Source organism: Centrocercus urophasianus, unplaced genomic scaffold (assembly GCF_019232065.1).
Source record: "Centrocercus urophasianus isolate 14NV4802_14NV808 unplaced genomic scaffold, USGS_Curo_1.0 seq_14, whole genome shotgun sequence".
Classification (NCBI taxonomy): Eukaryota; Metazoa; Chordata; class Aves; order Galliformes; family Phasianidae; genus Centrocercus; species Centrocercus urophasianus.
Window position 1 is genome coordinate 43,658,915 of NW_024884586.1, and position 27,978 is coordinate 43,686,892.

Genomic DNA, 27,978 nt, shown 5'->3' on the forward strand with positions numbered 1-27,978 from the left:
TAGCTTTTGAAATGCTAGGAAAAAACCCAGTAGGTCTGTGTTGTGCAGCATCTGTTGCCTGTGTTCGTCAGTGTTTTGATTCATGATTCTGCTTAGCCTTTGCTTTATGAAAGCATTTAAACCACGTGCTTCACTTTGACTGCTGGTAGTTTTCAGTAGAAGGACAATCTGGTGAAGTCTGATGTGAAGTGTATGGATAAACCTCTCCATGTGAGTGGAAGGCCTGGGAAGCTTTGCCAGGCCCATAGTAAAGATGTAGGTAGTGCTGCAGGACAGCTGCTTCGTTCTGTCATCAGGAGTTCACTAGCATGTATTCAAAGCTCTCATTTAGGAGCTTTTAACTCTTTAAAGAGCTGGTCAGAAATCAAGGCAAACCTGGGACATTCGGAGTAGCGCACATCCTCTTTGGGATAGAGGACATCACTTGAAGCTTGAGACTAACCTGGAATTTTGTTACACGCACTCTAAAATACTTTTGTTAAATGCTGTACATGTTGAGAAATGTGGATACAATCTACATTTGGGTTGGAAAGGATCTTTACGATCATCTAGTTCCAACTCCCTGCTATAGGCACTAGACCAGGTTGCTCAAAACCCCGTCCAGCCTGGCCTTGAACACCTCCAGGGATGGGGCATCCACAACCTCCCTGGGCAAATGATGAGTTGTCAGCTCAAATGGTAGCAGACACTGCTGTCAGTGCAGTGATATTTAGACTGTACGTAGCTTGTATGTAGGTGATTCCATTTGCTGTTTTTACCTCACCTGTTGCTTTCAGTACAGCATTGTAGGGCTGCTACTGCTGCTCAAAGCATTGTTAAAGCATGAGCTGAGAAAGCAGCAGCTGCATCTCATTTCCCTTCACTTTGAAATGCACAAAATAGAATATTTTAAAACATATTTTGAAATAATAGGTTCTGAACATCGATATCGACAAGGCAGAAAGTACTCAACGCATGTTTGGTTTAGCTTTCCAAGTTAAATGCTGCCTATGTGACAATCTATTAATTTCACCATTTTCTCCTGAACTATCAGAATGTTTTGCTTTTATAACAAGCTGTGTAAATATGAAAATGAGGATTAGGTAATTAAAAATTAGTGCTAAGTGAGTGTATTAATTTGATGTGCTTTAAGAAGTTGAGATTTCATTTTGAATTGCCATTACATCCACTGCCTAAAGTGTTTAAGCTCTGAGGGGCTTGTAATTGATTTCATATGTAATTTAGAACTGAATATAATATATTAATCATATAATTATCTTAAAGGGTATTCCTCAGATCACTTTGGGGGCTTTGGTAAAACTCCCTTAACTGTGCATTGGTCGTTGTTATACTTGTGTTTTTAGTGCTGTTAGTGTTCAGCTGTTCTGATGGGTTTATCCTTGCATGTTCACTGTCCTGGTTGCAGCATGAAGCGTGCCAGTTCTCTGAATGTTCTTAACATGGGTGGCAAGGCTGCTGAAGATCACTTTCAAGTAAGAAGCCCTACAATATTCTTATCAAAATAGATGATATTAGTAGGGTTTGGGATAAAAAGATCACGTAAATAATGGAACAACAAACTCCTGGTGATTGGCAAGATCCTACTTGAGTAAGACATCGAAAGCACATGCTTAATGCATGAGTCAGTAACACTTCTTGTGAACTGTATTTAAGGAAGTGCTCAAGCCTTGAGTAGAAAGCATTGGTTTTCATGATATCAAGCAGTCTCTGGGTTTGTCTAGCTATTACAATGGATATGAAAATTCTGGAATATTATGTACTTTAAACACTTAAACAAAAAAGAAAAAACAACACAAGAACTCCTAAAGCTTAGGTTCTAAGTGTTTTTTCTTCAGCATCTTTATTAAAGGGGCCCCATTGTCCTAACCTCCGTGCATTTGTAGATGTCCTTAAACGTGACCTCAGTTATTTCTGAGGGTGGAGAGGAGCAGTCTCTAGAAGTTTGTCCAATCTGTGTTATGCTTGGCTAAAACAAAAGCTTAACTCCATATGGTGTGCCCGATTGCTGCTTCCCATTTTCTGTTTTTCCCTTAATAAGCCATTGTTTCCTATATTGTCAACTAAGCTAGCAGTGTTCCACGTCCTAAACAGTGTTGTGCATTTTACTAACGCCGTAACTGTAACTAATTTTAGGGAAGTGGAATTGCTTCTGTACTAATGGAACTGCACATGAGGATCTTCCTCGCTATTTATCTTAAAGTAGCAAGAAAGCCCAAACTGTGACTCTCATTTTGCTATGGAGTGGCATACAGATTTTGTTGTTACCTCCAATGAAAGTACTGCAGAGGTTTCTGTAGTGTGAAATGTGTGTGAGTCTCTGCACAGTGTGAACTTTAGCCAGGGAAATCCATCAGGATAAAGCATAAATCTCATAGCAGCAGTGCTAAGGTTTCCAACTGTTGCGTCCTGAGTGCCACTAAGCTGAATTCTCAGTATTTAACTGATGCTACTTCTAAAAGAATTATTTGTGTACATACTGCAAGATATAAATGAGCTACTGACTTCTTGTGAGCTTTTCTAGTTCATCCACTGCAGACACTTGTGGTGCTTCCCACAGATGGGTATTCCTGCTTTGGGTAGGACCTGGGTTAGGATCTCAGAGGGTGTGCTGATCTCAGTAGATCTGTGCAGTAGCAGTAGTTGAAAGCTGGGGAAAAAGATTCTCATTAGAGTATGGAAGTCCCTCAACACAACGTTACAAGGTCAGTTCTCTCTAGTTCCTTATGTTTTTTTCTTGTTAGTGATTTTATTTGCTTCAACTATCTGGACACCTGCATAATTTATTTTTTGTGTGTTTTTCCCCCCTTCACACAGGAACGAAATAATTGTCTGACAGACTCGAGAGCTCTGAGTGTCAGTCAAACTGATTTGGCGCATTGAGATTCTTGGAGAGAAGCTAGCTAATATTCCTTTGTGAATAAAGAAGCACTGAGATCTTCAAAGCTTTGGTTCCTCATCATTATGTATAGGAACACATAGTTCGTAGATTTTTCTTTCAGTTTTGCAATGGACTGCTGTTATTACTTCTCTAAATAGGGATAATTTAAAACGTGGCGTAGGTGGGTATTTTCTTCTGAAAGAAAACTATGTAGGTATATATTGCTCATTGCACTGCTCCCATTCATGTTACTTACATCAATTTCTTTAGGAGGTCTGAGTAAAACAGCAGCCAAACAACTCTAAAAAAAAGCAAACACATTTAAAGCATACCAAAAGGCAAAGATGTTTGAAAATGAGGGCAAAATGAAATGTGTAGTAGTAAATACATGAAGTGCTGGAGAAAAGGGTTAGTTGTGTGCATTACTGTATCCATTTGAACTGAACATACTGTATTGGTGGGGCTGTCCATCGCTCCACTGAATATTTTAATGTTAAAGACCTTAGCTAGCAAAACAGCACTTAAAGCATGGATTACTTAACCACTAGATTGAGCTAACATGTTTTGTAAGAGATGGCTGGGGTTACGTTGCATATAGCATGAATAGGAATTCCTTTGGCTGCAACTTAGATACCCACTGATAAAAGTCTTAGGGCACAATAATGGATGGAGATGGGACAGCTCAAGCTGATGAGGACAGATGGAAAATATTTTGGCCTTTGTCTCGTGTGGTGGAAGGATAACTGAAGTTCTGGACTGCGTCTGTCCCAGGGCAGCTGCTGTTGCTCCTGGGGAAACGCCTCAGGTCGACTTTCTCGCTTGTCCATTGGAATTCGGTCCCTATTCTCTGCGTGCTCCGAGTGCTCTGGCTTTTCCCTGTGCTGATCCCAGATGCTGCCTTTCTCCACAATAGCTGATGCCAGCAGAAGTGTGCAGCTGCAGGCCAGGCTGCTGCGCTGGGAGCAGCTGCTGAGTAAAGGACCGTTCCAACCTCGAGGGCCCAGGGGAAGCACGGGATGGCCGTCGGTGGCGAGCAGCTTGTTTGGCCACGCAGCCGTGTTACATCTGCTGACAGTCACATGTATGCTGTTTGTACAAAGGACTGCTGCTGGAACCAAGTATGTAAGTTTTAAGTATTCCATAGACACCAGTGTTTTCTTTTGCTTTTCTGTAAAGCTTGTGATTTTGTTCATATTTTGTAAAAAAATTTTATTTGTGTGAAGTTGGTTGAAAAGTGTTTTTGTTTTGTTTTTTAAAGAAAAGTAAAAATGTATTCATAGTTGTAGTTGTGAGTTAGAAAATGCGGAACAAACTTAGGGAAAGCTGGAATACCCATTCAGGATCAGCACTGACTGAAGGAGCTGAGAGACAAGTTTTAGTGCAGAGTCTTTGGAGTTAGGACTTGTTAGAAGTATTCCTCTGCTTTGGCATCTGGTTCTGAGCTGTGTTACAGTAACTGATGTGTACTGCTGCGTATGTAATGCACTCTCCTATGTTTACCAGGAGGTACCGTGTCAGCATCTCTCTAAAGAAAGCTGCACATGGTGCACTTGCTGCAAGGACAGTTTAGAGATGGTGAGATACGATGCTGCTAATATGTAGAAGTTAGCACAGAGTAGTGCAATTCATTAATGAACTTGAGCAAGAACAAGTTGTTGCTCAGTTATCTTAACAATATATACTCATATAATGTAGACTTTTGAGTTTTAATCTTTTATTAAAGAGCTTTTTATATTAAAATATATATATATATCTAATATATACTTATTTTTCCCTAAAGCAAAATGTGCTCTGTGCACCCATCAGTACGTTTAGGTCTCTGCAGAGAGACAGGCTGAGCACTGTGCGCAGAGCCCTGTGCTGGCTGCTCAGCTGAGGTAGCTGTGCTCTGTGCCAGCTCCACTGCAGTGCTGCCGGCCCGTGGGCAGCTCCTGTGGTAAAGCTCTGACTGCAAACACCCCAGAGAGCCCCTCTGTTCCACAGCAGTACTGTGCTACTGCCATAGGAGTGGCTCAGTGGGCCTTCCAACAGTGTTTCACTCTGAGGCGTTCCTAGAAGCCTAACTTACTTAAAAATAATTAAAAAAAAAAAAAAAAGCTATTTGGATACAGAACTGAGTTTGGCAATAAGGAGCTATTTGAAAGAAATGGGATATTTTCAAACAGTTTTGTCTTCAACATTGAAAGAAAATTCTTCACAGACTCGAAAGTTCAAATGAAAACACAGAACCGTGTTAGTGATCAACTTACATGAAGCTCCCAAAATGACTGCAGTGTGAGAGCTTTCTCACTGAGAGTTGCACACAGCTCTTACTGTTGCTAGTTTTCCCAGTGCTGTGCTTTTACATGTTTGAAACTCTTATTGAAGTGTGTTGGAAGATAAGTCTGAATTCTTTGAGCTGCCGCGTACTCAACAATTCTTACGTTTAAATAGTTTTCTAGAAAAGAAACTCACATTTCCTAAATCCGAAAGGATGATGGCCAAGCACTTAGAAAAGGTCTTACAGCTATGAGCCAGTGTGCTATTTGAAGTGCAAGAGAAACTTTTACCATGCAGAAACAAACTTAGATTCAACTTGAAGTCCTTGTGCTCCCATCAGGAATCGGCTACTGCCACGGCCTGGCTCACACACACTGCAGCTTCAGGTGGGCTTCTTAGTTTGCTTTTACACAGGATTTTCTTTATGAATTCCCTGTTCTGGTTGTAGCTAGCAGTCTGCTAAAGTACAAGACTGAAAAACCCAACTGTTTAATTTTCTTGGACATCTTCAGTACCAAATTTTAAATCAACAGGTCTGAAGCCGAAAGCTGAAGAAGACCTTTGGAATGGACAGGCACCTTGGCAGGAGAACTGCAGCCTTGGTAGTGCTGCTGGTTTTAATCTGGCACGTGTTTCCTTGCTCAGAATCATAAAGCTGAACCTTATTGTAAAGGTTACAAGGAGTTGAGGTTATGCCCGTGCCTCTCCTGTTTGCAGCGGCTCACTGAGGCTGGTGAGCTGCATGTAGAACAGTCGTATGCAAAGGATGGGCAGAAAGCTGCCTGTTGCCTTTCTCTCTGGTTGTGCAGAAGTCTTCAGCAACACTGGCAACCTTTATTCTTGAGTTTGTTAGTTCTTAGTGTAAAATGCAACCATTTCATGATCAGAGGAGTAACTGGGCTGCTCTGATGGCTGTGCTTGTAGTGCTGCAAGGATGGAGCACAGTGGTTAAGCAATGGAAAAGCAATGGGATGCATCTGAGTTTGTATCCTTTCTTAAAACAAAAGTTCCCAAACTTTCCAGAACTATAGTAAATTAGAATTGGTTTTAAGCTTGAGAAATATTTATCCACTAATTCTGAAAAGTGTGGTTCTGTTGCAAGTATGTAGTAAAAGATGTGCAGTGCTTCATCAAAAGTGTGTTTACTGTGAGAGGAGCTCCAGTATTAGTGATGTATTGTCTGACAGCTGCTAAGAGCAGGGCAGTTTGGGTTGTCAGCCTCTACTGAGAGAACAAATGTTAAAAGATGTGATGCTGTGATGTTTTGCTTCCTTATAGCAACTTTACATTGTTGCAGACATAGAAGTGTTTGTATCAGTGTTGGGGTTTTCCTATGTGGTTTGGAGGTAGATTTTGAACATTTACATTTGATGTTTTTCAAACCATTCTGATAGTCTCAGTACACTGATTAGTCCAGGTCAGTAGTGAAGAAAAAATATTTGTTAATGTTGATTTGTCATTTTGAGAAAAATAGTTTTGGTTTTTTATATATATATATATATATATATATTTGATGTGTGGATTTCGTATCTGATTACAACCTTAAAGCTTTCCAAGATTGGCTTTAAGATGCTCATTTTGCTCTGCATGTCTCATTACTGTTTGTTATAGCAATGGAAGAATCCAGTTTGGAGGTCCTGTTTGTCTCACCCTGGAACAAATGGCATTTGTTGCAAATAGTATTCACTGTCATTTCATCAAGAAACTTGTAATGAGGTCATTTTGCGTTTCACTACATCTGCTTTCTAAATATATCCTCCATGTCTCTTTTTTATCTTTACAAATTAACCTGCTTTTACTTCTCAAGAGCAGTCTGTTCCCAGAACTCGGTATGTTCCTTCTGAAAAAGGTCCCTTGAAACACATCACAGAGCTGAAGATTAATTTGAAACTGTTTAAAAGTTTTTCAAAGCGTAGAAAATATTGAAAATGCTCTCACAGGGTAAAAATGAACATACTCAACACATTCTAGAATGTAAATCTGTGTAAAAAATAGTTCCATTTTTCCTGTATAGAAACAAATTTTGGTTGTGAAATCCAAAGATGAATAAAGCTGTATAAAAGGGAAGGTTCCTAAACTGTATTTATTAAAGCTTGTGTGTTTCAGCAGTGTTAGCATCAGACTGACTGGGGCAGAGCTTTCCCAAATCAATGAGGATGTCCAATCTCCATACCCCCAAAGCCCTTCTCATGTGCAGCATGTTGGACCACAGACTGGTGGTGAGTGTGACTGACAGAAGGGGTAGAAACTGCAGCTATCACTGCTGAGCCTTAAGACATACAGCAGCCTGTATGTCAGTGTCCTGCTCTGAATGCACTGCCCAGAGAACGAGGCTCGGGGGTGGGGTTGATTGCTCTTAATCAGCTGCACCCACCTGTGGCTTTAAAAACATGTTGTGTGTGTGTGTATATATCTATAATTACAATTCACCAACTATTACAATAGGATGAGCAAAGTACCAGACAAATTTACTGGGAGCTGGGCCAGCAAATGGGAGAATAATTCTAGTGGTAGCTATGCTGCACGAAACGTCAGGATTTGAAGAGTGAGGTACTCGTGGTTATAAGCTATTGCAATCTGATGTTTGAGAACACAAAGACATAAAAGCTTCATCGTTGGGTTTTATTTTAAAAAACAATTTATAAAATTACTGTGGTCATTTACAAATTACAGATTGGGGAACCTGGGGGGAGGGGGAGAGGGGGTGAGATGGGAGAAGGAAATGCATGAAAGGTTAACAATATACAATGATACAAGTGAGCATCACCCACTGCACACACACAGTAAGTTTTAAGGCCTTTGGAAAGTGTGGACAAATAACATCATCTGGCTGGCACCCAGAGTAGTTAGTCTTGAGGCCACCAGAAAAAGATGTAATAAATAGCACAAAGATGGAAAGAAAAACATGGAAAGCTCTGATAAAAGCCTCTGAGGAGAGCAGGGGCTGTGTGGATGAACAGAGCTGAAGGTGCTGCTCTGCCTTGCAGTAAGGATTATTCTCCAAAGCATTTATCTCACAAGGAGAGACTGGTGAACTTTTATCCAGTTACAAAAAGAGCATCTTTGCACAATGTAAATAAAAGAAAGCAACAATGTTGTTGTCATATCACCTTTTATGCATTTCAGCATCCCTTTCTCTGCTCTAGGAAGAATTTCATTTTACTAATGCTTCCTGAAGCAAAGCAGGTTCAATGCACTTTTGGAACAGGCTACTGCAAAAAGAACTTACTTCATTCCTTTCACACCTTCCAATCTCACTGTATAGCAGCAGAAGGATGGAGGTAGATGAGGAGCAAACACTACTCTTAAAGTCCTCACGCTTGCAGGGTGGTGTGACGCAGCTCCAGGCGTTGGTTCAGGTTGTGGCACTCTGCTGACCATCAGTCTCATTAGCAGCTGATTTGCCCAGGTTATTCCTAGTGCTGGAAAGACTCTGCTGTTAGCAGTACTGTAAAGAAAGCAGTAGAACACAAATGATGTAGCTCCCAGTTTATCTAATGTATCAAGCTTAGCAGGATTCAAACAATAAATATATGTGCTTGAACCTCATTAGCAGCTTGATGTCAAAAGGTATTTGGACCATTTTCCTTAAGCAACAAAAACAATCCATAAGGCTTGGCTGCTGTTTTTCTAAGCAGACACAAAATGCGTGCAGTTCTACCGAAGAGGAGAGACACAAAAACCCTCTTGTGCAGTGACTCCAGCAGTGCTGCAGGGAATCTGGCCCTGAATTTGCTGCTGAGGCATTACTACAGAACCACACGTGGTGGTTTCCTCTACTGCACAGCACAACAGCTGTTACTGCCACCAACAAATTCAGTACTGCTGCATAAATGCACCACTGCTGTTAGTATGCAGTAGTTTGTGCTGGAGCTGCAGGAAGGCACAGTGGTTAAATGCTGCCCTGTGCAGCTCTGTGACATTTCTGTGGTGGGTGACTCACCTGTAGCCACACTGCACAGCTTCTGACTCGCTCACAGCATCGGTCACCTGAAGCAGAACAACAACATTTGTAGCTGAGCTGCTCTGATGCATCTGATTTCACTGAACAGAAAGGCGGGGAGCAAAGCCAACAAAATTCAGATTATTGGATCGTGTATTAAACCAAGTTAGAAAAACCTATATTCTTTCAAAGCAAACTAAAAGCAACTTCTGCTAGCTATAGCGTATGTGAATTTAATTTCTACCAGACAGTGAATTAGTTTAAAACAACAACCCAAAGGCCACCTGTACCATATTACCTCCTCCATTTGTCAGACTCCTCAAGGACGCTCAGAGTTAGCCTTGGTTCAGAAAACTACACATCTCCATTCCAACTCTCAGACTCCGCACCCATCAAAACACAGCCTTGAAGGACATTTGTATTGATGCCATACCTGATTAATGCACATTATTGGAGTCCTGAATCTGGTGCTTAAGCCATGTAGCTGTGCTCCAAACGTCTGCAAGTAGCGAGCCTTCAGAACAGAATCCGAAGCTCCAAATTCACATCGAAACAAAGCAGCAATGGAATCGATGACCACCAAGCGCACCACGCCTCTCATGAGCAGCAGGGAGAGCCTCTTCGTAATGCAGTTGTGGAAGGTGTCCTGTCCCCACAATGCACACAGACAGCATTAGAACAGTTCACGTTTGTAAAATCGAGCTGGTAACTACAGCTCTCATCACAGAAATGCGAGCTGGTGGCGTTTCTACTCATAAAACGAGTTTGCAGATTTGAAGTCCCACTATTTTTAGCAGGTATGTTACGATTTTACATCAAAAAACTGGGGACAAGCTGTGCATGTGCAACCGACTGCAGTTATTTGCAGCTGTTTTAAAGTATGTACAGGCATCTTAAAATCCCAAGAATGTAGTAATACAAATCCTGAACAATTCCTGTTTTGCGGGATGGTCTCACTGCAATACTGAGAACTCAAGACCAGCATTAAACATCCCAAACAGAAGTGACTGAACTGCTGTTTCAGTAACTGAATACTGTGAAACCACCAAACATGGCAGTTGTAGGGAGTTTAACACAAATGCTTTGCAGCATGCGACCTCTTTCATACAAGTATTAGATAAAAGGGTCTTGCAGCCCAGGGGTCTACAGCAGCTGAATATAAAGTAGAGCAAACACATGGTGACAGTCTCAGCTTCTGGCCAATTTGTTTCAATATGGCCAAAAAGGTGATCAAGTGAGTCTCAGTTCTTCTGTTTGCTGCCACTTCAGCTCTTCACAGCTTTTACGACTGAATTGTGATTTTGAGTCTGATCTGCAGTAAGATCCATTCTATTATGCTAACTGTTGTTTTTTGGTTGTTTTTTTTTTCCCCCCCTCAAAATCACTGACATTATAACATCAAAGACATTTGATTTTTTTAAACGAGGGGTAAAAAGCCCCCTATGTATCCTGATACACACACGTACACAAACAGAATCAATGCACTGCAATATGTGAATTGTAATCATCTACCATGCAGCTGCTTCACTTTCTAGCAAGCAATGCTTTACCTTTTCTCCAACAACTGGAACGTTAACTAACAAGTGCTACTTTTGAGCCTTACAGAAAACAAAACTTTCAGTGTTCCATCAGTAAACAGTGTACTCAGAGCCACTGAAGGATGACAACCTAGATGGCAAGGAGGCAGCACTTTTTCCTTCTAAAATACTATGAGTCTACTGGAGAGGCATGGCAAGACAGCTGCACTGCAGCTATGCTGTGCATTACTTATTCTAGGCAATGGTTTTTGCATTCTACCTGTCACATTTTCAATTTACTAACTCTAGTGTTGTACTGCAAGTTACTCTGCACACACAGAGCACGTTCTGCATGTTGATTGGTATTCTGTCTCCAAATTCAGTGAAGGAGCCACAATAAAACTGTGTCTGGATTTTGGCTGAGGTTTTCTTCATAGAGGCTCCTACAGAGCTGTGTTTTGGATCTGTGATTAAAATAGCTGGGGATAACAGGCAGCTGCTTTGGTCTCCTGCAACAACCTCCTCTGGTTACTGGATTACAGCATTGCGATTGGGTGTTTGTAAGCTGTGCTGCCACTTACCAGGTCTGCTGCGTGCTCAACAAAGATACTGTTCCCAAACCTGATCTTCTGTATGATTTCAGGTGGCACATCTGCACGCAGCTTATGCTGCTGAGCTATCAGCTGCTGCAAACGCTTACTTGGGAATGCATCTTCTGTACAAATGTAGACAGCTCCTGCAATCGAGAAAGCACCCCCTGTTACTGCAGCATGACTTTTACACAGACAGCTTCCTAATGGTACAAAAACAAAATAAGGAATCACGCACTCACAAGCCAGGCACACCTAACTGGAAATTCATTTTACTTTTCTGGCACCCATACTGAATTGATGATGAACATCTCCACCACCACTGTGACTCTCGTAGCTGCCAGGCGCTTTTTGTCACCTGCTGAGAGTTTTATGCTGTGCTCCCCAGCAATCCACTAGGTGCCACTCTTCCTGCATGGCTGCTGAACACCTGCCTGCCTGGCTGGGACGATGACAAGCACTGCAATGTAACCCACGGAGAGCAATACCCTTCTTTAAAACCGCACATTAGATACCAAAAGATTATAGTTAATCAATTACACGTGTGATCTATGATGTTCAATCACATCACACAATCAGTGTCCATACGGTTTTACTGTGGGTCCTGTTAACGAGTGTGCGTTACTGCTGAGAAAATTAACTGCACACATCAAAGATGTTGGAGAAAAAAATAAATATGTGCAATATTTTCTTAATAAAAAGCCTAATTTTCTTTGGCACTAAACTTCCTAGCTCAGTTCTCCTCAATCCCTCCATAAATTCTTGTAGAAATCACTGCAGTTCATGTACTCCCAGTCAGATTTTCAGTTTCTAAAACATCAGCAAGCCAAGAGAAACCTCTGTAACAAATTTGATGTTACGTGTATTCAGCATCAGTATTTGCTCCAATGGGCTAATTATGGCTTGCAACATTGAATTTCAAACTAATGGAAGCCACGCTAACTTGTGCTGAGATATCCTTAGGCTAAAGGAGCCCTTGGAGCAAAGCATTCCAGACTTCCCAACTACCGTTCTTATTATTCACAGCTGATTACTTTTAGCACAGCACTTCCTAATTCAGACAGACAGCCATTTCTTTACCACAGACAGTGACTTACAGAGAGAGCATCTGCTTTTTAAAAATCACTCTGACAAAACCATGTGTGACCAAAACGGCAGAAGCGCGTATGGAACAAAGGAGTGCCACTGAATTGCTCCATGCAGTGCCTGCTGACATTCACTGACCCTTGCTGAACATTTACAGAGAGCAAACAGTGGCTGTGAGCACAGCGAGGCAGTGGGTGCTGCGTTTCAGCAGTGGTCGCAGTGGGATCACCACCACTGGTGCTGTCATGAGTGCAGCGCACGGCTCTTGTTCATTGCTGGTGAAAATGCACGGCTGAACGTGGTGACTGTGTTGAAAAACAGCGTTTTGTAGCTGAGAATCTGTCCCATCAAACAGTGTCACTTTGCTCCTTGTGGCTGCTGTAAGTTCCACAGATACAAATAGGAGGCATTACTTCTGGAGCGAGCTACACAGCCCAAGAGAATTCCTCTTCACTCAGCGTGGCCCAGGCAAACCAAACCAACTAAAACTACTCAACTCAGTATCAAAGGCTGATGCCTTACCATGCCTCCAAAGCACTGAATACTATTCACATATCTGAAAGGATAGATGAATTGCCATAACCTGAATAAAAAGACGAAATTGGTACACAAACAGAAAATGCCTCGGCACCCTCCTGTTTACAGCTCACTAAGAAAGCCTCATCACCACCAGCAACACAAGTATTTTTCACTTCTCAGAGGGAAGGTGGGAGGTAAGAAACCTGTTATCCTCAGTGATCCTATAGACATCTTTCCTTACAGTCCCGCAGCTGGGATGTATTTTTCTTCAGTTTCAACCCCAAACCCTCAGGAATTGCAAGAGCTTGTCACACAAAGTAAGAATTTCCAGTCCCATGAACCCAACCTGCACCAAACCAGCCTGGTTAATGAGAAGCAGTAGCAAACAACTTTTTCTAATTTGGAATTCTAACATGGAAATGCATGTCACATTACATTCATGTATTACTCATGAATATGGGCATGGAAAATAAATTCAGCCAATATGCAACAGACCATAACCGACATTGTTAGAATGGCAGAAGGATAACCTTGAGGCAAAGGATGTCCTCATTTCTTGGTTTATTGCCAGCCTTCTAGAACTGAGAATTGTAAACAGGATTAGCATGAAGTCAAGCAAAGAAGATACAGGATAAATCTATACTGTGTAAAGAAATGTAATTCAGCATTTCCATCTATGGAGGACGGAGGCCATGGAGCACTTCCATCAGCCTTCTGCACCTTGCCCACCTCTAAAACGTAGCTGTTCTCAACAAGCAATACCAAACTTGCCTGTTGTATTGGAAAAAAAAAAACTGAAAGAACCACAAAGCCTGAAGCTGGCAATTCACACTTTGCTGCTACTGTTCAGCATCTAAAAGCCTGACAAGAGCTCTTACCTTTCACCAAAGCATAACCTTGGAAAATTGGATAAAAACCTGGACTCCCAAAGTAGTAATTAATTTCTGACCACACTGACACAGAGACCAAAAGGTTCCAATTTAACTGAAGTGCCCACATTACAGCACCCCAAATCCCACCACAGAGTGGTGCACAGTGCACTTCAACACAGGAAGGAACTGCCCAGAACATACCTGCTTCTGTTCTGATTAATTACACAACTTAAACCGAAGTAGGGTCAGCTAAAATGTAATTTCTGCCCATTAAATTAAACCCAGTGCAACATGGAAGGAAGAGTAAGACTGCTGCCAAGTCACACTGATGGCATCAGGAGTAAACCCTTCCACGTGAGGGCACTGAGGCCCTGGCACTGCTGCCCAGGGAGCTGTGGATATCCCATCTCTGAGGATGCCCAAGGCCAGCTGGAGCCCTGGGCAACCTGAGCTGGTGGGGGGCAGCCCTGTCTGTGGCATGGGGTGAAATCATGTGGTCTTTCTGGCTCCTTTCAATTTGAACCATTCTGTGATTCTTTAACATTCTTACAGACAGTAGATTCCTCCAAATGGCAAATCAATCAATATTTACATGTCAATACTTACCTGACTCTAATCCACCATATCTGTGAGGATACTGCACACAAAGACACAGCTGCAAACCAATCTGAGTCTTCCCAGCAGAACTTTCCCCAGCAAGTTCTGTGATTCCCACTAAAGGAATGCCACCTTTCAACAAGTCATCCAGCACCGAACATCCCAGGCTTAGCTTCCGGCACTGGGAGGAGAAACAATCCTTCTCTTGGTAGAGCTGAAGTGCTGTGTGGTTTTTCAAAGGATTAAAAAAAATAGACAGAAAGAAGGAAAAATTCACTTAGTATCCTTCTAATGCACAGTGACACAGTACAGATGTTGACGCTGTAGATTTGTACCTACAAGGGATGCCTCCTTTGTCAATGGGAGAATTCCCCAGTTCAGCCCAGGCTTCCTCACAGAACCTACTGATTGAATGCCTGTTTAAAACCCAAGAAATTACCCTGAGCTGAAAAAACCTTCTCCTTTCTTCGCTTCTAAGGAGCCTCTGTGGAGAGCTACACTCAGGGGAAGATCTTGCTGACTGTGAAACAGCACTGCTGGCATCTGGCCAAGACCTAAAGCTATTTGCAGCCCACAAGGAAATAGATTCTGATAGCAGAGCAGCCACGAAGCATTTTTGCAGGGAGTGCTTCAGATCCAGCTTCATTTGGAATTAAGTGATCACATAAAATCAGTTCACGTAGTTTATAATATACCATGCAAACTTTTCAACCAGCCTCGGCCCAAAAGGAAATTATTGAAAGAAGGAGGGAAAGAAAAAAAATCTTGTGTTCCTCCAATCAAGTTTTCCAGACTGGAAAATTACTTTGCTGTTTTAAGCTGGCTTGATCCCAAAGAATGGCTTTGATAAAACTTCAGCTACTTTCAAGGTCCCACAAGTGTGCCCTTAAGGTAAATAAATAACTAACTACAGCATAACTCGACTTTTCACTTTCAGAACCACACCGCTGTGTCAGTGAGGAACCAAGCTCGTATCTGCTCACCATCACAGTATTTCCAGGTTTACATAGAACGTTTTTTTTATACACTGACTTTATTACCTGTAAGCATACAGTTTTTCCTCAGAGTGCGAGAGACCGTTTTCAGCAAGCATTCCACATCTGCACTGGACAGTTTCATCAACCTTTGCAAGTCTGCTCCAGAAAGATTTAACACCTCTTTTATTGATTTTATGTCAGCTGAAACGGAGAGAAGCTTTATAAATACTTCCCACTGCATTGCAGTCGTGCACAAAAGCTTTCTGACTTTGCACTGCTCATTTCCTTGAAGTTTACCTACAGTACATTCTGTGCAGCTAACCTTTACTTCGAATGGATCAAAATAATACCACGGCATTTGGAAAATGACCACTGGCACGTGGCGAAAAGCCGTTGCTTCTAATTGTTCAGAACACTTGCTTAGGAAATACTAAAAGACCGCTCCAAACGTTAGCACAGCCCTGCGTGCCGACAGCCAGAGCATGCAGTCCCACGCAGGCAGGCACTACATGACGGCAGCTCACGTCCCCAGGCCCTTACCTTTCTTAAGGGCAGCAATCACCTTCGGGTTCAGGTCAAACTGGTCCCAGTCCATGTCCTGATACGGCACTGGGGCGAACAGAGCATGAGGCAATTGTTATTTGTTAAGCCAGGTATGCACGCGAGGAAACGTAAGCATGACTGACTGCGAACACTCTGTGGGAACATCGCGGATCCCACACTGCAGCACGCCACGACCGCCCCGCTCAGCGCCTCGTCCCAGCGCACCGGATTAGCGCCGGAACAACCTGGTGCCGTAAGGCGCGGCACTGTCGCGCGCGCCGCCTTTACGACAGCGGCAGTCGCACGAATAAGGCAGGAGGCCGCGCGCGCGCTCACCTGCGGGGCGCGGCAGCTGCCATGGGGCCTGGTGGCAGGCGGAGCGCGGAGGGAAAGAGAAGCGCTATTGCTAGGTGGCAGCTATTCAACGCGGCATTCTGACGAGAGTTTAAGCTCGCTGAAATCATCTGTGGCTACTCCGGCCTCCGGAAGGTCTCCGAACCGCTTAGCGCAGCGGATGCCGTCCACGGACAGCGGCAGAGATGCCGCGCGGCCCAACCCGAGACCACTTCAGTGCTTCCCCTCACCGGGCCTTACGACCTCCGCGCCGGAGCCGCCGCAGCCAATCGGCGGGCAGCTCGCTCGCGACGTCACAACTTGCCGGCCTATCAGAGCGCCTCATGGCCCGGGCTCCCCGGCACAGCCAAGGACCGGGCGGGGCGCACTACGGTCAGGCAGGGCGCTGTTCCGGGAGGCTGGGCGGGGAGCCCCTCATTTCCGGGCCGCGAGGCCGGCCGCTCGTTCTGCGCACGCGCAGCGAACCCCCAGAGGGGCGAGGAAAGAATAACACGCCCGCCTTTAGCCGCGAACGATGCAGGATTGGCTGGAAGTGTGCGAGCGGTCTCTATTGGTCCTCTCGAGCGGGAGGGCGGGGACCGGCAAGAAGCCGCTTCCTATTGGTCTAGCGCCGCGCTCGTCCCGAGCGGGCCGCGCGGTCATTGGGTGGCAGCGCTGCCAGTCCCGAGGGGCGAGTAGCGGCGGCGGCGGCGGCGGCGGCGGAGACTCGGAGGAAGATGTCGGGCTGCGAGGCTCGCGACGCCAAGAAGCTGGTGCGCTCCCTCAGCGGGCTGCGCATGGTGCCCGAGCACCGCTCCGCCCGCAGCCCCTTCGGCCTGGACGAGCCGCCCTGGGTGCCCGACAAAGAGGTACGAGGCCGGGCGGGGGTTCTCTCAGCCTGCGCGCCCCAGGGCCGTCTGCGGGGCCGCATCGGGCGCAAAGCGCGCGGCTCCGCTTGGCGTGGCTTAGCGGGCGCCTTCAGGCCGCTCGCTGGGCGATCGGGGCGTTTCGGTCAGCTTTGCTTTTCGATGCTCGTTACGTGCGCTCTGCGATCCCGACGTGCGTCCGGGTTTGGTGTAACGTGCGTCGGTCGTTAAGCCGTTCCCGCAGCCCGGTGCTGGCAGGCGCAGCGGCTGTTTATTTAGCGCTAGTTGTTTGCTTATTGCCGCCACGCTGTGGCGTGGACTCAGGCCAGCGCATTTAATTGACTTGCGGCCCCGGCTAAGCAGGAGTTTTGTGAGGCTTCTTGAGTGTAAGCAGGCAGGCGTTAAGCGGGGCCGTTCCTCCCGGCTGGGAACAAGGAAGAAAGTGCCGCCCTGCAGCGGGACGGGGCTGCCCGTGCCTCCTGCAGCCCGGCTGGGCCCAGATCTGCGCTGTGCGTACCTTGGCCTCTGCTGCCTGGACACCTGAGGGCTGCCGGTCATCGGGCGTAACTGGAGTGTGGGTCACGCGATCACTGAATGGTTGGGTTGCGAGGGACTTCAGAGCCCACCCAGCCCCGACCGTGCCGCGGGCTGGCAGCCCTCCAGCAGCTCAGGCTGCCCAGGGCCCCATCCAGCCAGGCGTTGGGCACCTCCATGGATGGTTGTCTTATACTAAAAGCAGTTTCCTCCCTGACATTGAACGTGGCTTGATATTTTAGCAAGTCTCAATTATAGCTGAAGAGTTCCATTAAAAAAAAAAAAAAAAAGTGCTTTTAACTCAAATATGTAGTGCCACCTTAATTCGACTGAAAGTTGTTTGGGGGTTTGTAGTAGCATTTATTTAAACTAGTTAGATAATATATTTAAGAATTGATGTATCTAAAATGCGTTAATCACTAGTAGAGCTCAACTGGTGATGTTCCTATAGAGGAAGTGCTGCAGTAGAAATGCTGGTAGAGTGCAGAGGTGGCCAAAGCTCCCAAGATCCACCTGTGTCCCAGATCTCACATGGCTGAGGACATACAGCTGTGTGAGTGGAGCTACTGGTGGGGCTCTGGGCTTGCAGCAGAGTGGAGCCGTGCTTGATGTGGCCGTGTGACAGAGCTGCTCTCCTGATAGCAAATTCGTGCAGCTCAGGCAGAGGATTGGTCACATGTGGCTGCGGTGTTATCAGAAGGCATCTTCCACTGACATCGTTCTGGCTGGGCGTGTTATGGCACCTGTTTTGATGAGCTTGCAAATGTTGTCACACAGTCACTGTGTTAATGTGCTTCACCAGGGGTAGGCTTGCATTGCTTCTATGTCAGCTTGTTATTATATATGCAAATAAAGTAAGTGAAGTGTAACTAAAGCTTCCTGTCTATCTGCATTGTTCCCACTTCTGTCTGGATCTAAAATGTTGCACTAATTCCTTATCACACTTCAGCAACTGCATCAGAAGTTCCTCAGCTCGTAACCAGTTCTTGTTGCTCCTGCATTATTACCAGCACCCAACATCTGGTTGCTGTTCCCTTTTCATCTTGATGTATGTAGTAATCTGATACCATTGATTGTGAAATCAGTATCTTAATAATTTTAATTAATTTTTATTTAATGTCTTGTTTTCTATCTTCTCGGTTCTACGGCAGTAGTTTTGAAAAGCCTGTGCCTTGAAGACATGAAAAGTAACTCAAGTGCCATGCTTTGTTTTCTGTAAATGTGAGCAGACTTAAGCAATCCTGCCTGCGTCATAAGGATGAATGGGAAGGATTTACCTTTAAAGATGTTCTCCATTTGCGAGCTGTTCCCAGGCCAAGTCATGATGCAAATGGGTTCTCATGGTTGTGGTTACTTAAAACAGAAGTGTCACGAAGGAACAACGTGTTGAGGCCGCTTGGATTGGAACTGTTCAGTATCAAAACCCTGCTGTGAGAGCTGGTAGCACATGCCATTTCCTTCTGATTTCTAACTGCACTGTGCACTGGGTTTGGTATTGGAAGGTTATTGGTGTATAAGGTATTGGAATTGGCCTGGAGGTTAGGAATGTTCTTCTACAAAGTCAGTATGAAATGTGAGGAAGGACAGTTCTGTTTGTTGCTGAAGGGCAACTTGTATACTTTAACCTAATGTTATCTGCGAAACCTATTCAAGATGGGATTGAGAAGAGCATTCTCTCCCTGGTTTGTGGCTTGTGCTTTCTGATTTCTGTCCAGAAATACAGATTTGCTTGAAGAAAATGAATCGGACTCCTGGTAAACTCAGAGTGGTTTGAAATTCTTGCTGTGTTCAGCTCCCAAACTATGGAGCGTGTCAAAACTTAAATCAGTCAACCAAGTTCAGTGTAGAGAAAATGTGGTATTAGCTGTAGAGCACTACAGAGCAAACCTTGGCACTGCAGGTGCTGAATGCTGGTGGATCACAGTCAGTGTCTTTGAGAAGCAGCTTTTTTGGAGCCACTGAGAAGGGAGGTGGTTTGGGGTGAACTCAGTACACAAAACAGTGCGGGAGCACTTCTAGTTCTGTTTTGTGCGGGATTGAGAAACAGCTTCCTGTGCCAGAGATTGCAGCGTGGTTATTTCTGCTCCATTACAGCGACTGCTGCTACTGATTTGTTAAGCCTTTTGTTTAGGTGTGTGAATGTTTTATATAAAACTGGAGTTACATGAAACTGAAATGTTTCTGGAGATTCTTCTCCTTAGCTGCTGTTTTTCTGTAGCTGTACAACGTGGGATGGTGATGGAGAAAGGGACTTCTGTTTCACACCAGAAATCGACTCCTGAAGCTGCTGTAACTGGAGAGAGTTCTTAGAAGATAAAGAGTTTGGTATTGAACTGTATTAATTAGAAGCAAACGGTGGTGACTGTGTGCTAAGCAGATAGCAGTGGCTCAGCCTAGGGGAGGTCACGGAGATGGCATTCAGCTGAACTCTGTAACGGCCTGGCTGCAAGAGTTTAGGTTTCTACAGCTGTAGGAACTCAGGAAAGAATGCGACTATGAATATGTGCCTTTGTGGAGACCCAAACACAAGGAAACGTGTTAAAGATACCTGAAATGCCATTTTGGCAAGATGCAGTACTCCTTAGGGTGAATGATGTTGGCAGATCCTATAGGTTAACATTAATTTGTACTGTTTTCTAGTGCCCGAGATGTATGCAGTGCGATACAAAATTTGACTTCATCACTAGAAAGGTAAGAGACAAAGACAAAATGTAAAGCTTTAACTGTTGCAATGCCAGTGGGGACTTCTGATATAAAATGTAAATGATTGAGTAGAATTTCATGCCAAGAGTAATGGATGTTACAATAGTTTTCCTTTGTGTTCTGCCTTTTCTGGGTAGAGGACGAGTTTTTCTCACCCAATTCCATTTCTGTGACATTCCTTTAGCTCAGTTTGTACCACACAGTTTGGGTTTTTTCAAAGTGCCAGGTGCTACCAGCTGGGTTTGCATGAAAAGGACAAGTTGGAGCTTGTGCTGGAGTGGGCTGCCAACATCAGCACTGACACTGAAACCAACTTAATGAACGCAGTTCTGCTTTCAGAGCTGAAATTAGTTGTGGCAGTGTGAACTAACCATGTTCTCAGGTGTAACGAATTACAGTCTGACATGAAAGAGCTCAGTTGTTACAATGGGGAGAGCTGAGAGCCGGGTTGTCCCTCTGTTCTACAAGCAGAACAGGATCTGTCTCATGGTCAGAAAACGTTCTGCTGACTGTGGGGGTTGTGCGGCCTCCTGGAAAAGCCAGCACTGATTTTAGCAGAGAGTAACGTTCCTCTGTGTGAGTGCACTGACACTCTGTGAGCCTGTGCTGGTGGAAGTGGGACTTGAAATGCACTGACATAACTGATGGTTTTCCATCTATTTTTTGGAGAGAGAAGGAAGGAGAAATCTTAAAGCGGACATAGGAATGAATTGGCTGCAAAGCAGTAATTCATTAGGCTGCTGTATTTAACTTCTGTTAACTTTGGGAAGTAAATGGAGGTCATTCATTAGGTTGATGTATTTAACTAATGTTAACTTTGGGAAGTAAATGGAGGTAGCCAAGTGTAGCAGGTACTTCAGAGGACTGCGTAACACTCGGAAGGTTAACAGTGATCAGAACTGCAGCGTATCACTTCCTTGTGTCAAGCATTTGAGGCTTGCTATGAGCCACAAAGCAGGTCCTGCTTGCCTGGGAACACTTGTTCTGACACGAGCTGCTGTCATCTGCTGAAAACTTGCATCAGGAAGAGCTGCCAGGGCTCCACGCCCCAGGAGTGATTGGAGCAGAAGCCACTTCTTGAAGCTGTGCTGATTTTGCCAGATCTGATTTGAACTGGCATTACAACTTGGTTGGATTTGCACTGTGCTGCCCGATGTTACTGATAGAGGGAGGACTTCAGGTTTAAGCTGTGAAGTTCTGTGGCTTTTTTTCATGGGAAACATTTGAGAACAAGTTTAGAGGGAGAAGAACAGAATCTGCCGTTGGAGCTCGGAAGGGACCTAGAAACTGCTCTTCTCCATTTCTATTGCCAGTGAGGCAAGGAAGGGATTTACTGCACTTTGGGTAAAATCCTTTCAGTGTCTCATTGGTCTGCTTCAGAAGTGTGTTGTCAGTGCCAGCAAAAGCTTGCAGTGCTGTTCATACTGCACACCACTCTCAGGGCTCAGTCTTCTGTGAGTTCTTCCCACCACTACAGCAGCTAATTGCCATTCACCTCTTGGCTGCTGTCCTGCCCCTTCAGTGTGAATATTTCACAGCTGAGAACTTCTGGTTGTTGGGTAGGAGGATGTTTAATGTAAGAACTTCAACACGTTATTCTGTAAACAAATAAAACATTCTCTCACGCTCAGCATCACTGCCGAAGATGTGGAAAGTGCTTCTGTGACAAGTGCTGCAGTAAAAAAGTGCCTCTGCCTCGCATGTGCTTTGTGGACCCTGTGCGCCAGTGTGCTGAATGTGCCCTCATCTCACAGAAAGAAACAGAGTTCTATGACAAACAGCTCAAAGTGCTCATGAATGGCAAGTACTGACTGCGTGTGTGCGTTGTTTTGGTCTCACATCGATAAAAATGCTGTGTTAAAAAACATCTGATCGACAGCAAGATTAATTCCTCTTGTCAAGCTGTTGCGCTGCCATTTTCTGTCCTTAAGACTTTCCTCGTTGTGTTTCTTGTTTGCCACTGAATTCTGTATCGCCAGCTTATTGAGAGAGATTGAAAACAAAAAGCCATTAAAAACAACATTTGAGTGCCTCTGAGGACTGATACGTGTGCGGTTGGCACTTTATTAAAATAGTCCATCCCTTGGCCGCATTTCTGTTGCACTAAACTAGGATGAAAATGCTTAACAACAGAGATTTTGATTTTCTTTTTGATGAGATACTGCGCTTTTTTTCAAGCTTTATCTGTGAGCTTTGATCTTATTCATGGCCTGTGGATGTGATTGGCGGCAGGACAATTCTGCACAGCATTAAAGCTACATGCAATAAAGGAATTCACATTTCAATTACATTGAAAAAGCTGAGTTTTCAGTTTTGAAAATACTCTGATGGTTTTGATGGGCTCTTTATTGTTGGCATGTTACAGGTGTGTGTAACCAGTATGCTAAACCACAGCCTGATTAGTTCCTAAGGAGATTCTAGGGCCCCAGTTCAAGAAAGGCAGGGAGCTGTTGGAGAGGGTCCAGAGGAGAGCCACAAAGATGATCAGGGGACTGGAGCACCTCCCCTATGAGGACAGGCTGAGGGAGCTGGGCTTGTTCAGCCTGGAGAAAAGAAGGCTGTGTGGGGTGACCTCATTGCAGCCTTTCAATACCTAAAGGGAGCCTACAGAGGGGAGGGGAATCAACTCTTTGAAAGGGTAGAAAACTGCAGGACAAGGAGAAATGGATCTAAGTTGAGGGAGGGCAGATTTAGGTTGGATGTCAGGAAAATTCTTTACAGAGAGAGTGGTGAGGTGCTGGAACAGCTGCCCGGAGAGGTTGTGGATGCCCCGTCCTTGGAGGTATTCAGGGCCAGGTTGGATGGGGCCCTGGGCAGCCTGGGCTGGTATTAAATGGGGAGGTTGGTGGCCCTGCATGTGGCAGGGGGTTGGAGATTCATGATCCTTGAGGTCCCTTCCAACCCTGGCCATTCTGTGAAGGCGGTATGTTCATCCCTGCAGTGCACAAACCATGTATCAGTGTGCTGGGCAGGTACTGGTGATGGTAGTTTTTGAAATAATGTACATTAACCCGAAGATTTTCCTTGAAAAAGTTTGCCCTGCTTGCATTGATGTTATGCAGCTGAAGTGTGGTTACTCGTGGCTTACCACAGACCCGCAGATCTCAGAGCCGTGGTTGTTTTGATCTCCTCGGTGGCTTTGCTGCTGCTGCTGCAGGTTTCGTGTCAGCTGCAACCTGTGTGTCTGCATTGAGGGGTCAGCGAGGTGCAGTGAAGTGGGAAGCTGGCAGTGCGGTGAAGCTCTGAAGGTGCGTGGTATGGATGATGGAGATGGGGCACAGGCCGTTTGGCGGTGCTCTGTGTTAGCATTATTTCCCAGGCCAACGCTAGTGGGATTAGGCAACAGAGGGAGTATGAGGTACGGAGGAAGTAAAGTGGTAGGCGTGTTGTCTGCTTTAATTTATGAATCACTTCAATGCTGAGATAACTTTCCTGATGTCAAAAGAGCTGTTTTGAGCAGGTGGGAAACATAAGACAGAGGCAGAAGTTTGCTGACCTCGCAGTAAGGCTGAGCTGGTCTAAAGCGCTGCAAAAGGTGGTGTTTCGTATCTGTTAAGCACGCAGCTGACAGTTGCATCCTGCTATTGATCCTTCTTTGCAATTTTGGCATGATAGCATCTTTGTTTTTGTCCTTCTCAAAGCCGTTCTCATTTTTCAAGGATTTATCTTAGATATAGTCCCTATTTGTACAGCATGCGGGTAAAGCAGCATCTAATTGCGAACGGGCGTGATGCAGAACATAACTAAAGACTTCATGTGTTCAGTGTGGTGGGTGCAGGAAGCAAAAGTGAGTTATCCTTTTTGACACTTCCATATTCCTCCCTAAATACTGCACTAGAATACTGAAGCTTTTCTTCTCAGGTGCGACGTTCTTTGTAACTCTGGGGACGTCGGACAAATCGGAGCTCATGGTCTGTCGGCTCTCCAACAATCAGAGGTGAGGACAGTTGATCGACACAGCACTTGTGAACACAGCTGTATTATTATACAGTAATCCAAACATTTGATATGGATTTGATATTGTTGACAGGAAAATCAATGATTTATTTATTTATTTATTTATTGTTATAAAGATACCTGGTTTTGGATGGAGACAGCCATTACGAGATTGAAATTGTACAAATCTCAACTGTTCAGATACTGACAGAGGGATTTACTCCTGGAGGTAATTTTTTCATTCAGTACAAATTAACTGTTAAGAATAATGTGGAGCTGTAATTGTTGTTCAAGCCAGACAGTGCATTTCTGGGTTATTGGTAGTTCAGGTGTAAGTGTGTTATTTACAGCAGTTGTTGGAATAGTGTTGTGCCTGGAAAACCTTCCATGTGGCTGCTGGGATTTTGGGGGAAGCCTCAGAATTCAGAAATGATTTTAGATGAGAGAATTTCTTGGTAAACCAAAGTAAAAGTGTTCATCTTGTCTGATCCTTTCTCTTGGCTGAACTTTGAGCTCACAGAAGGGAGCTGTCAGTTTCAGTTTCAGAGTCCAGCCAGTGCTTCTCTTCTGTTTGTACAAACAGTTCAGAGGAGAGTAAGAGAGAAGCTGTTTAAGAATATAAAACGGTGCTCTTAATTTCGTTCAAGATGAAGGGGTGGCCAAATTAAACTGGTAACATTTTTATCAGAAGGCAGCTATTACTGCTTCACCTCTTGACACATTTCATAGTATTTCAGGATGAACATGATTTCATTGAAATGAGAACAAATGGGGACAGGAATTTTAATGATTACTTGTTAGCAACATCTCTGTCACTGCTGGAATCTTTAATTGGACAGTCTATCAGTACAGCATGTTAACTTTAATGAACTTGATATTCAAATCAACCAAATGTGTTGCTGAGTTGCTTAATGCTCCTGTAATTTCTTGTTCATTACTCTTCTGATTGCTTTATCTTTTTGCCTGCCTGCCTTCCTTCTTGATGGTAGAAAAAGATATTCACACTTACACCAGCCTTCTGGAGAGCCAGCATATTACTGAAGGTATCACCAGTACCTTTTGTGAGCACAGCTCCCTCCAGCATGCTGTTGTCACCCTCTCCCATCTGCTTTCCTATGCAGTGTCAGCTTATTGCTTGATGTGTGTCTGTTCAACTTAAGACAAGTTATGTTCCAGTACTGATTATTCCTTCCCATCTATTCAATAAACTGAGAATGATTGTTTTGTAACTCTTTGGAGGAGAACCAAAGTACTTGAGTCCTTTCTTTGACCACGTGTGCTACTGTCTGCCCCTGTAGAGGACAGATGAGAAACTATCTTCAGTGGCATGCAGCTTTGCACATCACCCTCTTTCAACAGAGGTTTCCTGAATTGTGCACACCAGAAATGAGTAATGCATTTCCTGTGTTTTGTTGGCTAGTGCCTGGCAGTTAGTAGACAGGGTAGATGCAGTAGACAGGGATAAAGATGGTGAACTGCAGTCTGCCCCACAAGAGGAGGAAGTAACTGTTTATAAACACTGCGTGCTTTTGATCTCAGTGCTTTGACCAAGATGGTCTTTGGCATCTGGAGATGAGGGTCCTGGCTTCCACGACCCTTTCTGCTCACGCAGGCAGTTTTTGTAAAAATGTCCTCCTGTGTACGCGTGCTGTTGCTGTGGCTTTAGTTTCTGCTCTGCTACTTCAGTAAATGAGCTCCCCAACAGAGTGAATGTGAAGCAGCAAAGTGCTGTTCTAAACAAAGCTTCTGTTCAATTTCTGTGCATCTGGTTTGGTTTATCTTAATTTCTATGCAGCTAGAGAGACACAAGCACCTTGTTATTGCACTGCTGTCAGAACAATGTCTTTCGTAAGGGATTTCCTTCAGGAAATAAATGACATTGTTGCCCGTTGCCAGGTACTCTTGCCAAATTCCCAAATGCTGCCAGACTTGGATCGACAAGGATCCTTATTTGATACTGGTCTTACTGGACATTGGGAATTCAGTTTAGAAACCACAGGCTGTGTTGTGAAACCACGTCATCTATTTGAGACAGGTGGTAATACTGAAACAGGAGGGTTTTCTCAGTGTGTGCACCAGTGGCTTTTACAGGTTCCACCTCAGTGATTGCAGGAGAGAAGCAAGCAATACCACATCTGCCCATTCCACATCCCACTGTCCACCTTTTGTCACTGCTTCCTCTGATGCTGTGCCTGTTAGTTCACCCGCAGTTGTCAGCTTTGAATTCAGTGCTAAGATGCTCTCTCCAAATATGATTATTACCTAAAAGCATTGTGCTGATTTAGTTGGTAAAACATTGCTGCTCAGGATTTCTGCTGTTGTTTTCAGGAGGCAATACCCGTGCCATAGGTATGATTCTGCAGTATAAAGTACCAGGAGCAGAGGAGCTCACACAGATGAAATTTACGGCCAGTGAAGACTTCAGCTCTAACAAGAAGCTGTCAGCAAGCTGGCTGGCAGCTATGCACAAGGTAAGCAAGAGAGGCAAAACTTACACTAGGCTGAAGAAAGTAGTAGCAGTAGGGCATGCAGTCCTTGGAGCTTTTGTTCTTTTTTGTTGTTTTTCTTCTTAATGTGCAGACTTTAAGGCCTTGTTCATAAGAAAACAGAAGCTACAGCTGCTTGCTATGCTTTTAGCCTTATGCTGTTTGTGGAGGGAATTAGTTTGACAGTAATTTTTTGCTTTCACATTAGGCAACAAAACTTCTTTATGAGTCTCGGGACCAGTAAGAAATGAGCAAACTGCTTGGGAGCAGACACCAGCCTCAGAGGACCTGCATCTCACCTTGTGCTAGTCTGACAACTGGTTAACACTTTCTCTTGACTTTTTCTCATTCCAGTGTGGTTCATTATGTAAGAACTGGCACATACAATGTATTTCTGTTTTGAACCATGAGTATTCACTATAGCGTGCAATATGTATACAATTAATGCTTTAAACAGTCTCACCTTTTAAGACTTTGTATATTTTGTTAAACCTTTATTGCCTTTATTGGCACTTAATATGAAATACGAAAGTGACCTGCACTACAGCTAATGTACAGCACAACTTTTGTAGTAACAATTATATATACTGTTTGCCACAGAAAGCAAACAAAGGTGTATGTCTCTTCTGCAGAGAATAGCTTTTGGGTATAGATCTCAGGTTTTTCCCTCTATCCAAATGTTTAAAATCAATGTACAATAAAATCTGCCTTAGATGTGGTTTCATAGAATCCAATGGATTTTTTTCTTAAGGTATTTCACCAAATATCACCAAATTGGAATTACATGATCTTGAAACTTCCCTTCTGTAATAACAAAGCTTCCAGAATAATTTTCAGTTTTGTATTTTCTTTTTGGAAACTAGCTTTTGTTAATCTAACTGTAATGCTGTCTGGAATTGTATACATTTTACTGTACAAATATGAATAAATTAATTCACTTATTTAAACAGGAGGTGCTGCTTACTTTCACAACGTACTGTTGTGCTACTGGCTGAATGCGGGACCCTCATTTCAGTTTTAAGCCTTGTTAATTTGCTCAATCCTCTGACTAAACCTCCTGCAGCCAACGTCTTTCTCCTTCCACTGTCCTAGACTGGTAAAAATTGAGTGAGCAAACGTAAGAGACTCAGCTTTAAGTGTAAAAGACCCTTCAGAGCTTTTCTAGCCAGGTACGAAGTTGTTGCAGTTGGAATACCAGAGCTCAGTGTCAGGTGGTTCAAAACGGACATAGCAGTCGTTCTCTGTACACCGGGTACAACAGTGAGGAAGCCCCAGTCAACAGCCAGCTGGTCTTTGGTCTTTCCTGCTGACTGAGGAAAGGCACCTACAGGTGCCACGT

General features: G+C 44.1%; 3 protein-coding genes across 9 annotated transcripts in view; 2 read left to right on the forward strand and 1 right to left on the reverse strand.

Moving 5' to 3' along the window:
- The window catches only part of KLC1 (kinesin light chain 1), a 57,328-nt gene extending 54,386 nt beyond the window's left edge, over positions 1 to 2,942 (forward strand). For 4 of the 6 annotated variants that reach the window (XM_042813210.1, XM_042813213.1, XM_042813211.1 and 1 more), the window contains 2 exons: positions 1,406 to 1,472; positions 2,815 to 2,942. In XM_042813210.1, the coding sequence (XP_042669144.1) occupies positions 1,406 to 1,472; positions 2,815 to 2,880 (133 nt within the window). In that variant the 3' untranslated portion in view covers positions 2,881 to 2,942. The remainder of the gene's footprint in view (positions 1 to 1,405; positions 1,473 to 2,814) is intronic. The other 2 variants (XM_042813214.1, XM_042813215.1) reach the window with 1 other exon arrangement.
- Positions 2,943 to 7,738: 4,796 nt separating this feature from the next.
- Positions 7,739 to 16,376, reverse strand: XRCC3 (X-ray repair cross complementing 3). Of its 2 annotated transcripts, XM_042814752.1 has the most exons (8): positions 16,118 to 16,376; positions 15,779 to 15,847; positions 15,302 to 15,439; positions 14,271 to 14,483; positions 11,179 to 11,333; positions 9,514 to 9,726; positions 9,081 to 9,127; positions 7,739 to 8,585 (listed from the first exon to the last, which is right to left on the reverse strand). In XM_042814752.1, the coding sequence occupies exons 2-8, from the start codon at positions 15,831 to 15,833 to the stop codon at positions 8,363 to 8,365; spliced, it is 1,044 nt and encodes a 347-aa protein (XP_042670686.1). In that variant the 5' UTR covers positions 15,834 to 15,847; positions 16,118 to 16,376; the 3' UTR covers positions 7,739 to 8,362. The 2 variants fall into 2 exon arrangements, with proteins under 2 accessions (XP_042670686.1, XP_042670687.1); XM_042814753.1 differs by lacking the exon at positions 16,118 to 16,376 and having other exon boundaries at positions 8,404 to 8,559; positions 15,779 to 16,027.
- A 442-nt stretch (positions 16,377 to 16,818) lies between these two features.
- ZFYVE21 (zinc finger FYVE-type containing 21) lies at positions 16,819 to 27,586 on the forward strand. The gene is made up of 7 exons (XM_042814973.1): positions 16,819 to 16,983; positions 20,155 to 20,205; positions 21,849 to 22,017; positions 24,079 to 24,154; positions 24,291 to 24,382; positions 26,482 to 26,624; positions 26,848 to 27,586. Exons 1-7 carry the CDS (start codon positions 16,852 to 16,854, stop codon positions 26,881 to 26,883), a joined length of 699 nt encoding a protein of 232 aa, XP_042670907.1. The 5' UTR covers positions 16,819 to 16,851; the 3' UTR covers positions 26,884 to 27,586.
- The last annotated feature ends 392 nt before the right edge of the window (positions 27,587 to 27,978 follow it).